Source organism: Curcuma longa, unplaced genomic scaffold (assembly GCF_044706935.1).
Source record: "Curcuma longa cultivar G26 ecotype Majalengka, Jawa Barat unplaced genomic scaffold, ITB_CL_G26_1.1 contig_27243, whole genome shotgun sequence".
NCBI classification, from domain to species: domain Eukaryota; kingdom Viridiplantae; phylum Streptophyta; class Magnoliopsida; order Zingiberales; family Zingiberaceae; genus Curcuma; species Curcuma longa.
This window is the reverse complement of record NW_027433359.1, coordinates 7-13,388: the sequence shown is the minus strand read 5'-3', so window position 1 is coordinate 13,388 and position 13,382 is coordinate 7. Positions and strand designations below refer to the sequence as shown.

The 13,382-nt window shown below is 36.5% G+C and overlaps 1 protein-coding gene across 1 annotated transcript; it reads right to left on the bottom strand.

The window, feature by feature from the left end:
* Positions 1 to 10,938: 10,938 nt before the first annotated feature.
* On the bottom strand, positions 10,939 to 13,162 carry LOC141818997 (alpha-humulene 10-hydroxylase-like). Its single transcript, XM_074706385.1, has 3 exons — positions 12,301 to 13,162; positions 11,585 to 11,655; positions 10,939 to 11,493 (listed from the first exon to the last, which is right to left on the bottom strand). Exons 1-3 carry the CDS (start codon positions 13,160 to 13,162, stop codon positions 10,939 to 10,941), a joined length of 1,488 nt encoding a protein of 495 aa, XP_074562486.1.
* Between the last annotated feature and the right edge of the window lie 220 nt (positions 13,163 to 13,382).

The following is a 13,382-nucleotide window of genomic DNA, read 5'->3' as shown; positions in this document are numbered from 1 at the left end:
AAATTTTGATGGTAATTTTATATATATCGTTATTAACTCGCAGATCCATTGCTTGCAGAAAAGATTGAGAAAATAAAGGAGAGATTGTATTAAAGTAAAATATGAAAAAAGCAAATATTCGATCAATATGATTCATACACATAAGCAAATGAAATACATTTCCAATGTACTCAATAATTAAGCTTCTCTTCTGTTGTCTTCTCAACATAAGGCCTGCCGTGAGATATTCAGACTCCATTAGTTCAGATCGACAATTATATCTCCATCTTGAGATTATTGTTAGGCAAGAGATTCCCTGCAAGAATTGCAGACGTAAGTTAGCAAACTTGAGTTAAGATTCCCTGCAAGAATTGCAGCGACGCGAGAGGAGCGAATAGGATTTAGGGTTTTGGGTAGAGAGGTCAGGTTTTTCTTCGTCGGTGTGCTTCGCCTCAGCAGATTTGTCAAGTTCCAGTTTTTCCCCTTCTCCATGGACCTTCTCCTTCCCCTCCGACGGCTCTGAATCGTCTCTAAATAACTTGTTCTTGAGGATGACCTCCTCGACGGCGGCTCTGAGCTCCACCAGCGCCTTCCTCTCGGATTCCTTGAGATCCGACAAGAATTTGCTCTCCTCCATGAAGGACGAGACCTTCTCCACAACCGGACCACCCTTCTCGTTCTTCACCTCCGCTGTAGTCGCATCCTTCTCTGCTTCCTTTTCAACCACAGCGGAAGCTCAAATTGAGAATCGACCGCGCGATTTTGGGAGAGGCGGGATTTTATTTCGGGATTTCGTTTCGACCGCGGTGGAGGATGAACAGTGAAACTCCTCGCCACGTCAACTATCGCGCACGGAGTCGCGTAAACTCATCGCGCAAGCATTCTCTCGCATTTTCTATTTTACATATAAAGAGCAAAAAGAGTTTAGAGAGAAAAACTCTTACCTATAATAAAAAATACTAGTTGTTTCAATCTAAATATCTGGATTAAATACAAAACTCTTCTACTAATATTGTGTCCTGATGGTGAAGATGGATAAGAAAATATAAAACAGGGATTTGTATCAAAGTTTATTGTTGAAATGTAGAATTAGGAATTAACAATTAATTTTTGGACAAATTTATTTAAGGATAATCATAAGCAATTGATTGGCTTTAGCCTAAGAGTAATACTAAATCAGTAGAGGCAATGGAGATGATGATATAGAATAAATTTGAGGATTTTATCTAATATGATACTTTTGGTCTAAAGAAATTTAAGAAATATTGTTGTTGTCCGAACTGTGAAAGATGTCATTTTTTTATTTATTTTTTTGAATAGGTATGTTGGGATGGATAAAGAAAGGGCAAAATTGGTCATTTACCTGATAATATATATTTTGTTATTTTTTATCAACTTCTATTTAATTACTTTTTCTGATAATCTTTTTTTTTAACTAAAAAGGCCAATCGATTTTTTTATCGTTTTCACCCAGTCGTTTACCGTCCTGGTAACGGGAGCAAGGTGGTGGGGTCACGGACACCCTCTGTTTCTTGCGCCTGACTGCACTGAAGTGGCTCTAGTGGGAAACGCCCGTTACAGAGGAATCAAAGACCTTATTGAATGACGCGTGGCGATCTCCGATTGCTACTCCTCGGGCGGTGATCCCGGCGATGGCGAAGCAGCTCTGCGCTCCCTCTTCCTCCGGCCTCTTCCCCGCCGACTCCCATCGAGCGGCGCTGGCTTACGCCGCGGCTTCCAACCTTCCCTCCCCTCGCCTCCGCCGCTCGTTCCCTTCCTTCCGATCCTCTCCCTCTCTCCGTTCTGCTCCTTCTCCACTTCGCTTCAGGCATGCTCTCTTACTTTTGAGCTCCGATGGCAAGGAATAGGAACGGTGTTTTGTTTTTCGAGTTATGTGCCGTCGACCTGATGTTTTCCAGAGGTCGGCGATCAACTCACACCGGGGTACGTCCCTCGTTTGCGCGGCTTCATATCCGGATCAACTGAGGGCCGCTAGGGACGACATTAAGGAGCTTCTCAAGACGACTTTTTGTCGTCCTATTCTGGTATTCTAGTTCGTTATATTGTAGTACTCTGCATTGTTTGTTAGATCTGGTTTGCAAGTTTTTTTCGCGATGTGTTTTGAAGATAAGTGCTAAACACCTGGATTTAAAATTAAAACATGATGGTACCCATTAAATCCTGTGAATTGGGTAGCAATTTCTGAAGTCAAAGTGAGGTTGGTTCAGGAAGTGGATTCTTGAGTAGTTCACTGAGCAAACAGAGACTTCCGAAGGCAAGACGGAATCCATATGTCACAACTTTCAGTAATCAATGATCCCTTTAGAATTTATCTAATCTAGTTGTAATTAAAGATTCATATTTTCTCCTTTCACCTCCATTTGTTTTGATGGTTGTTTTTTTATGTTGTGAAAATATGAAAGTGTTGGTGCTGTGAAATATGATAGATGTGTGAACAATTTCTCTTATTATTAAAGTTTTCATTAACAATACTAAAACGGTTGCTTTTTCAGTTAATTTATAATTTTTAAGGTAATATAGTGTGTGTTTCTGTAGGCAAATGTATTTGAAATTGTAACAATATATGCTAGCCTAAAAATGTAACAACAAATTACTATAAGAAGAGTGTGTATTAATAAAAAAAATGACCCTGATATTTAACAATTTGTCATTAGAAATTTTGATGATAATAATTTTATTACTAGATTCGTCGGTCGATCTACCTCCTCCTGTGGCTAAAACTATTAATGATAGTTTTAATTTGATTCTTTACTGAATGTGACATTAGTCACTTTTCTATCATTCCTAACAATCTATTTTATGGTATCATCACTAAATGGTCACTAATGATACACCAGCCAAGTCTTCCTACCTAATCCTCCAGATTAGGTCTATCCAGTTTCCAGTCAGGATTTTTACTGTCTAGTATCCATTCGAACTTTCCTGTACTTAGTCACAATTAGGACTTTCCTGTGCTATTTGCATACTTAGATTAACTCATCAGTAAACATCACACACTTAACTTGAACCTTTTGTCATTATCAAAATTAAGGTTCGATCATCTGGTGCTCCCTGCACCAACAATGTCTTGTGTTTGTTGTATTTGCAGGTGTGTGTTGCGAGTGTTATAATACTTAGGTGTAATTATTGTATTTTCTTCCGCTGCATATGTTTTCGAAACATGTAAACACGTGTAATGCACCAGGACGATCCCAATAGTGATATCAAAGTTAGGTTGTGCAAGACATCCGCGTAAAATCATTTTATGTATCGTAGTTAGTCATAAATCTAATTAGAAAAAATATTATAATTTAATTAAGAATTTTTAATTATGAAAAAATTATTTCCTGATTAATTAGATTTTTTTAATTAAAAATTTTATTTCTTAAAAAATATTATGATATAATTGAAAATTTTTAATTATAGAAATTTTTTAATTTATTTAAAATTTTAAATTAGAAAAAATTATTTTTTTAATTAATTAAATTTTTTTAATTAAAAAATTTTATTTTTTAAAATAAAATATATAATTAGATATAAAAAATTATTTTATAATCTAATTAAAGAATTTTGATTTGTTAAATCAAATTTTTAATCATATTTTATTAAATAAAATTAATGATGGCTATGATTGAAAGTAGTCATGATTAATTGTATTAATTATGTCATTGCATGTCATTTGCCATAATTATTTGTATTAATTATGTCATGTCATTTATTATCATGTCATGTAGATAATTCAGTTATTTATATGAAAAGAGGATGATGCCTATAAATCTCTTATAAAATTATTAAAGCTAATACCTTTTGCTAATATGGTTAGAACGAGAGTTTAAGTTCTTGTTTAGGTTGTTGGGCTTTCTCTAAGCTTGACTTGAAATTTAATATGTCGAACTATCGAGATATGATCTCATAATTAGTGGATTGACTTTAACTTGAAGCGTTGATTTGTTGGACTCTCTCTAAGGTCAATGTGGATAGAGGTGAAGTTGAGTGTTCTGCATATGATGTATATGTGTTAATGTGTTAACAACCCGATGTTTATGTGAACATTCAAGTAGTTAACAACATAATGTAATAGTTATGTATACGTGATACATAATCGGTATATGATACTTATCATTGTAGCTAAAAATGACTTGTTGGACTCTTTCCAAGGTTCTTCTTATGTATAGTGGATATCAACCGATTTGGAGAGTATCTACTATCTCCCGAATTCAGAGTAAAGGCTCTTGAATTCATAAAATAAATGGGATCAATTAATGTATATAAATTATTTACAACTACATTGCAAATCATCCCTTATATATACTCGATTGTATTTTAGATTTCATTGATTATGCATACTATATTATTTTATTATTTGAGCATGGTTTTGGACAATAATAAGTTGATTGACCCTAACCTTTTTGACTAGTATAGGAATTTGAAAATTGTTCTCATTCTGAAATTGTAAACTTTATCTTGAGTCCGTAAAGAGAAAGTAGACATGTGATGCCTCATTCGCTTAAGGTATTTTCGTAATTGAATATCATACTATTTCCTCATACACTCGGGTATTGGATACTGGGTGCAACTCTCATATATGTGATAACATAGAAGGCCTAAGGAATAATAAAAGACTTGTCTTAGAGTTGAAAATTTATTATTATATTTTTATTTTAATAAAGAATATCCTTTCTATTTCTTGCTTAAATAGAAAGGGTTCGATTTGATTTTAGTAACAATTATTATTACCTAATTTTAAATTTAGTTCTTTATAAGACCAGGACATTAAGTAATCGTATCTACGTGTTAGATATTTCCAACGAAGCGTTCAATATTGAAATGAGTAACAAGCGTGTTCGAAAGGATAATCAGTTAACCTCCTACTCGTGATATTGTCATCTTGACCACATAAACAAGAATCACATGTTCGAACTCTAAAGGGTTGACAGTTTGGAATCAGTTAAATTATATTCATTTGATATATATGAATTATACTTTAAGGGCAAGATGATTAAATTACTTTTTACTTGAAAGAGTGAAACTAGTGGGAGAGTTACTTGGCCTTATATATACCGATGTGTGTGGTCCAATATCAACTCAAGCACGAGGAGGTTATAACTACATTACCTTTATCGATGATCACTCACGATTTGGATATATATATATATATATATATATATATATATATATATATATATATATATATATATATATATATATATATATAATGAAATACAAATCTGATGTCTATGAAAAATTCAAAGAATTTAGAATTGAAGTAGAGAAACAGCTTGACAAAAGTATTAAAATACTTCAATCCGATCGAGGTAGCGAATACCTAAGTTAAGAGTTTCAAGTGGCATTGTCGTCTTGATCATATAAGCAAGAATCACATGTCTGAACTCTAAAGGTTTGGCAGTTTGAAATTATTTGAATTATATTCATTTGATATATGTGAATCATATTTTAAAGGCAAGATGATTAAATTACTTTTTGCCTGAAAGAGTGACCTAGTGGGAGAGTTGCTTGGCCTTATATATACCGATGTGTGTGATCTAATATCAACTCAAATACGAGGAGGTTATAATTACATTACTTTTATCAATGATCACTCATGATTTGGGTATATGTATTTAATGAAATACAAATTTGAGGTCTTTGAAAAGTTCAAAGAATATAAAATTAAAGTAGAGAAACAACTTGATAAGAGTATTAAAACACTTCGATCCGATCGAGGTGGTGAATACTGAAGTCAAGAGTTTCAAGATTATTTAAGAGACAATGGAATATTATCTTAGTGGACTCTGCCGTATACGCCCGTGTATAACGGTGTATTTAAGAGGCGAAAACAAACTTTGTTGGACATGGTGAGGTTAATGATAAATCATGCAAATCTTCCCAGAACTTTTTGAGCAACGCACTTGAGACAACTATTTACTTGTTAAACAGAGTCCCGACCAAGATAGTCTCTGCTACTCCGTACAAGATATGGAATAGTAAAATCGCACTAATCTTACTTGAAAATATGTGGTTGTCCTACTTACACGAAGAGTATTGTATCAGATAAGCTGAAAGCTAAATCTGATAAATATTTATTTATTGGATACCATAAGAAAATAAGGGATAACCAATTCTATTCTTCCGTGGAATGAATATATTTATTTCAAGGCATACTGCATTCCTAGAAGAGTTTCTCTTACAGGAAATAGTGGGAGTAGAGTTGAACTTAGTGAAGTTCAAGAGACTCAAATAGACATTAATGAGAACCTAATCAAGAATCACAACCGATTACTCCTTAGATATGGATTTTTCGTAAGTGAATTGAATGATGTGTTACTCATTAAGGATGAGGAGACTACTAATTATGAAAAGTTTTTGAAAAGTTTAAAAAGGGATAAATGGTTAATGACCATGAAGTCGGAAATGGATTTCATGAAAAATTAAATTTGTAATTTGGTGAAATATCCATTTTAATGATGCAATCAAAGAATTTGATTTCTCACAAAATCTGGCGAACCCTCTATGTATAAGGAGGTTAGTGGGAGTGCAATCGTATTCCTATGAATATATGTTGATAGCATATTAATGATAGGAAACGATATGTCTGTTCTACAGTAAGTCAAACTATGGTTAGTCAAATGTTCTCCATAAAAGACATGGGAGAAACGACCTAAATCCTCAGGATTAAGATCTATATAGATAGATCGAAGAGGTTGTTTAGTCTTTCGCAGTCTACATAAATAGATAAGGTGCTAAAGCAATTTAGTATGTTTAAATCTAAGAAAGGTTACATACCCATCAGACATAGGATTCACTTTTTGAAGTCTACGTGTCTACGGACAAAAGACGATAGAATTTACATGAGTATAATTCCTTATGCTTCGGCAATAGAATCTATCATGTATGCTATAATGTGTACGAGGTCCGATGTATCATGTGCTCAGAGTATCACAAGTAGATACCAGTCAAATCCAGGAATGGATCATAGGGTGACTGTCAAGACAATCCTTAAGTACTTACGAAAAACTAAAGATGTATTCTTGATATATAGAGATGATGATATAGTTATACATGAGTATACTAATGCCAGCTACCAAATAGACAAAGATGATTCCAAGTCCTAGTATGGTACATATTCATTTTAACTTGTGGCGCAATAAGTTGAAAGTATTTCAAATAAGACACCATTACAGCTTGTGAAGCAGCAAACGAAGTAGTTTCGATCAAGAAGTTTATCACTGAACTTAGAGTAATTCCAATCATTATTGAAGCATTATTTGCTTACTGTGACTACAATGGAGCAATCGCGCAGGCGATAGAACCTAGGTCTCACCATTGATCCAAACACGTACTTAGGCGATATCAATTGATCAAAAAGATCATTAGTAGAAGAGAAATATAAATTGAGAAGATTCCTACCGAAAAAAACCTTACGGATCCTTTAATCTCTACCTCAAATTAAGTTTGATGGGAGTCTGTTATATTTGAGTGATGTCCTAAGATAATCGCATTACGGTTATACTATTTATTAGATAAATAGCAATTCACTATTTGAGTGCATATTTCTATGTGTTTAATTGGATCTTAAACTCATTTTCTGAATATCTGCAATATGATTCATAGCATAAGAAAATTTGTGATTAGATCACAACTAGTGAACATCTCTACATGTGTAATTATGAGTGTATTGAAATTATCCCTAGTCGATGAATCGATGAGCATGGACATCATCGATCTGTTGAGACTATCAGGTTTAAACTCTTTAATTTGCTAAGCAATTATTCTTACTGGTTGGAGACATTGGATATTGAGAGTTAAATGTGGATGCTAGTTAAAGATAACTAGTTCATTAGAGTGACCTACCTTGAGACTTCATATAGTTCTATATATGTGTCAATGAAGATCTCAGTGCAGCTTAAGTGCGAGTTTCCTTTGACTTGTGGTATTCAAGTCACCTTAGTCATGGAGACTTATACTGTGACATTTTAAGCAAACATCTCTGAGGAGGTGTGGACCCAGGATGATTGGATGTAAGTCGAAATATCCGAAGGTGTTTAAATAACCCACAGAGGATTCACCATTCTTTGTAAAAAGAGATATATACCCTACGGTCATTTGTTAGGATTGTTACTGAAAGTCTTTTAAATCTGGACTTGTTGTAACGTAGTCAGCCTAGTGGGGACTGACACATATAGACCATATCCTGAATTAAGTGGGTATAAGATGGTGAAAGGAACGGGACACATTTCATTATAGCTGCGAAGGGTTAGAAATTATTTTAGAATCAATCGTTGATTTTTCGATCAATTGGGGATCATGATGTACTACTAGGTGTCACTTATAATTGTTCTATAATTAAAGGTTAATTATGGATGGTTAACATAACCGGCAACCTATTGGGTCACACACACTATAAGTTTTTTAAATGACTTAAAACGAGTTTGAAAATTAGATTCCTATAATCGGGAACCTATTGGGTCACACGCATTATAAGTTTTTCGAATAACTTAAAACGAGTTTGAGAATTAGATTCTTAGATCGAGAAAAATAAAGTCTAGTTGGACCAAATAAAGGTAAAATAATGGACTTCATCTTATGAAAATGAATTAAATAAAACTGGTTTGGTTTAAATCAGAGGTGGTTTGGTTATTAAATCAAATAATTTAGTTTTGAATCAAATTTAACCAACTTAGTTTGGTTTATGATACAAGATATTTTGGCAAATCAGAAGTGATAAGGGGTTTTATCTTGTGAAAACGAAATAAACAAAACTAGTTTAGATCAAATCGAAGATTATTTGGTTATTGAACCAAACAATTTAGTTTTGAACCAAATTGAACTCGGTTTGCTACAGTAACCGACCAGTTCAAAACTAAATCCTAAAAGAAAACCCAGTTCGGTTCTTTTCTTACCTTCTTCGGCCCACCTTGCTCGGTCGCCCGCCGCACGTCGCACACGCACATCACGCGATTTCCTCACCATTGCGACTTATTCTCATTGCGGTACCGCTTCTACCGACAACGAAGTCCGCAACTCCTAGCAATCTCGCATTCGTCGGTGGAAAAATCGCGAGGAGCACATTAAAACCCTTCTCCAGCCGCATGAGAGGGGATAAGGAGAAATCCTAGAAGCTGCCGCCTCCTTTCCCGCCGTCGCACGTCCTTGCTTCGCCTGAGCACAACTTCTGTCGGTTGCATCGCACGCCCTTTGTTTCTGTCGATCGCGTGGGAAGACAATGTTGCACTATCTGTCGGAGAAGCCCGAGCGCCATCTATCAATAGGAGGAGATAATGTTGCCTCTGTTCGCCGCCACCTCCAAAGCTCAACCGAGCTCTTGCTGTCCTCTGTTTTCTGGTCGCATGGGAGAAGAGGGAGAACAACGTCGAACCCTAGCCGCCCTGTTCTTGGTGGTTTGCGTGAGAGGGAGAATGATGCCAAATCCCTAGTCGCCTTTGTTCAATCACTTGGAAGAAGGCAATGTCGGAGCCCTAACCGTCGCTGCCTCCTCTCTTCCTCCCGAGTACACCCGCCGCGTGAGAACATAGTCGATCGTGTGACATCTTCCCGCACTGATCACGTTTTCTCGGTTGAGCGACTTCTCCGGGGAGAGGCTGGTGAAGCTTTCTTGAAGTGTCGGGGTTGTTGCTAGAGCGCTCTCCGTGGTCAAAAATTATTTTCGACCATTGGAGAGGTTGTTTGCTGCTGACAGAGTCACTATCAGATTTAGGGTTTGGGTGTTGTTGCCAAGATATATTGTTGCTGGAAGCTTGTGAAGCTTCCGGAGAATGTTCTATCAATGTTGGAAAGGATTTTCGACCTTTTATCCTATTTTAGCGGTCAAAGGTTGACCACCAAAAACTACATCGGGAATACAATTATCGGTGATAGTTAGAAAGCCCTGGAAAATTATCGCCGCAAACGTTGTTGCATATTTTTCGAAAGTAAATTTTTCTCTCAAATCGATCGTTGTCGATCATTGGCTAGTACCGAAGACGGTGACGCGACTCGTGATTTCGAAAATCATCCAGACGAGAGTTTGGCGTGGATCACCAGTAGAGGTGAAACTTTGACGAGGGCCGCTTGATTGATGTCATTTCCACTGAGCATCATACGCCAAGTACACGTAGAATATTTATTATTTTGTAAAAATTTTAAATTTTAATAATGTCTTATGTATGTTGTATTTGCATGCATATGTTTCAAGTATTGTAATAATTAAGTATAATTATTGTATTTTCTTCTGCTGCACGTGTTTGTGAAGCGTGTAAACATGTGTAATGCATCGGGACGATTCCAACAACATATACCCATATCGTGAATAATCATCGGTATAGATAATGAAGTAGTTGTAACCTTCTAGTGCTTGAGTTGACATTAAGCCACATACATCAGTATGTTCTAGGTCAAACAACTCTTTCACTAGTTCACCTTTTTTAGTAAAAGATAAGTTAGTCATCTTGTCCTTAAGCATGATTCACATGTATTAAATGAATTTAATTCTATCAACCTTTTGGAGTTTAGACATGTGTTTCTTACTTATATGACCAATATGACAATGCCACGAGTAGGAGGTTAACTGATCATCCTTTCAAGCACGCTTATTTCGTTATTGAATGTTTCGTTGGAATTATCTAACACATACATACCATTATATAGTGTTCCGGTATCATGAAGAACTTCATTCAAAGTTTTGTAACAACAATTGTTACTAAAAGTCTAATGAAAGTCTTTTCTATTTAAATAAAAAATAGAAACAATGGTCTTTATTAAAGTAGGAACATAGTAACAGTTTTCTAACTCTAAGATAAGTTCATTAGGAAGATTCAATTAATAAGTCCTAATGGCTACAACTACAACCTTTGCTCCTTGGCCAACTTATAAGATTCAATCTCCTTTGGCCAGTCTTCTACTATTCCTTAGGCCCTGTATGTCATTACATATATAAGAGTCGCACCCAGTATCCAATAATACCTAAGTGTCTAAAGAAATAGTATGACATTCAATTACGAAAATATCTGAAGCGGATGGGGTATCACATGCTTTCTTTCCCTTCATGGACTCAAGATAAGACTTGCAATTTCTTCTCCAATGACCCATCTTGTCACAGTGATGGCATTGTCCCTTTGAGGCAGGTTCAGTAACATTGACCTTCTTTTCCCATTTAGCTTGACGTGTTGACTTCCTCTTAAAACCTTTCATAGAGGAATCAACCAGCATCACAGTCTTCTTTTCATTCTTGACAACTAGCTCAATAATTTTGAGCATATTGATCATGTCTGGTATCGTGGACTCAATACGGTTCATCCGATAGTTCATCACAAAATATGAATAACTATCGGGCAAACTGTGTAGAATTAAGTCAATACTCAACTCATGTTCCATTGCAAAATCAAGTGATCCTAACCTCTCTCTGTACTCATACATCTTCAACACATGTTGTATTGCAAATGTACCCTCCTGCATTCGTGAGCGAAAGAGGAGCTTAGAGACCTCGAACCGTTTAGATCTCGCTTGCTCATCAAACAACTAACGAAGGTGAAACACAATAGTCTAAGCATCCATATGCTCATCTTGTTTCTGCAAGTCGGGTGACGTAGGGTAGCATGATGCAACTAACCAATTCAGAAGCAGCTAAATATTTCTGATGAACCAACCTTTGTTTATCAGTCGCATCATCTGCAAAAGGTCCTGGAAGAAGATCATCGAGGACATAGGCAACTTTTCAGATTTGAGAATCATTCTCAAATTTCTATACCAGTTCAGAAAGTTATGGCCAGTTAACTTATTAGTTTCTAAAATCGTGCACAAATTCAAAGATGTCATGCTTAATCGATTAACCTAGAAAAATAATCGAGCATATATGAGAGATGATTTTGCAATGTATTTATAAACAATTTACATACATATATGGTCCTCATTCATTTTGTGAATTCAAGAGCTCTTACTTTGAATTCGGAAGATAGTAGATATTCTCCAAATGGATTGATATTCACTATAAATAAGAATAATTTTGGAGAAAGTCCAACAAGTCATTCTTAGCTATAGTGGTAGACATCATATACAGATTATGTATCATATACATAACTATCACATTATGCTATCAACTAATTGAATATTAACATAAACATCGAGTTGTTAATACATATATATCATAATGCATAACACTCAACTTCACCTCTATCTACATTGGCCTTCGAGAGAGTCCAATAAATCAATGCTTCAAGTTAAAGCCAACTCGCTAATTGGGATTTATCAACTTGCTAATCATGAGATCATATATCGATGGTTCGAACATATCTAATTTCAAGTTGAGTTTGGAGAGAGTCCAACAACCTAAACAAAGTACATCGATGATTAGATCCTCCTCTGCTGGCTCAGCGGCCAGTGCAACTTGACGTTGTGCGATGATTTCGTCGAAGACTTTGTCGATCTTTCCACGAACTCCCTCTAACTTTGACTTCAATCCCATGAGAGTGTCAAAGAATTTGAGCGAGGGGTACATATCAGTCACTGCAAAGTTGCTCATGTAGCTAAATGCCTCCTTCACCAGGAGCAAGAACTCCGCCTGCTGTTTGCATTTGTCGCCAAACGCGACTCGGATCACAATCGCATTGATCATGGACATCGCCATCTGGCTTAGATTAATGACAGGTGTTTCAGCAAACGCCTTGCGGGCGATCTCCGCGGTGAGTTTACGGACTGCATCCACTCGGATGGTGGTGTAGGACTTGACGCACCGGGAGTTGAGCAGCTCCATGGCGTAAATCTTCCTCATCTGCTTCCAGTTGCCACCATAGGGGACCATGCTGAGTCCGCTCCCGTTGTAGAACAATATTCTGAAGAAGGCCACATCTCTGGGTCGATCAGCAAATTTGAGATCATGGCGCTTGATGATCTCCTCCACGGCCTCCACGGACAAGGCGACGACTAGGTTGACTTGTCCGAGTTGGAGACAGATGAGGGGGCCATAAGTTCGGGCGAGCTGGAGGAGGATACGCTGAGAGTTGCCGCCGACGAGTTGGTGGATGTTTCCGATGAGGGGAAGCCTGGGCGGGCCGGGTGGGAGAGGAGCTAATACTACTTGTGCTCGTTGCTTATGCACTCTGCTCCTTGATCTCATTATCAGTATAGTTATGAAGAATCCGAGGAAGAGAGTGATGAAGAAGAAAGGGGAGAAGAGGGAATTAGCTTCCATGGCCATGCAAGTGGATCGAGTAGTAAAGCATGCACTTAAATTAATGCTAGTGTTTGTGATGGGATGGAGTGAGCTCTCTTCCTTAGCTTGCATGCATTTATAGAAGATCCCTAGCTCACTTAGTCATCACCGAATGCTCTTGTACAATTTAAAATGCAAACTTCTTTCACTAGTCAACCTTCTGCCCCTCAAGTCAACTAAATTAAGATTTCTTTGACTG

What these genes read in the sequence shown, in the direction of transcription:
- LOC141818997 (XM_074706385.1), bottom strand. Translation starts at nt 13,162, where the DNA reads ATGGAAGCTAATTCCCTCTTCTCCCCTTTCTTCTTCATCACTCTCTTC. An exon ending in CATCGATGTACTTTGTTTAG is followed by an intron (nt 11,656 to 12,300) that starts GTTGTTGGACTC and finishes ATCTTCTTCCAG; the next exon opens with GACCTTTTGCAGATGATGCG. An exon ending in ATTTAGCTGCTTCTGAATTG is followed by an intron (nt 11,494 to 11,584) that starts GTTAGTTGCATC and finishes CACCTTCGTTAG; the next exon opens with TTGTTTGATGAGCAAGCGAG.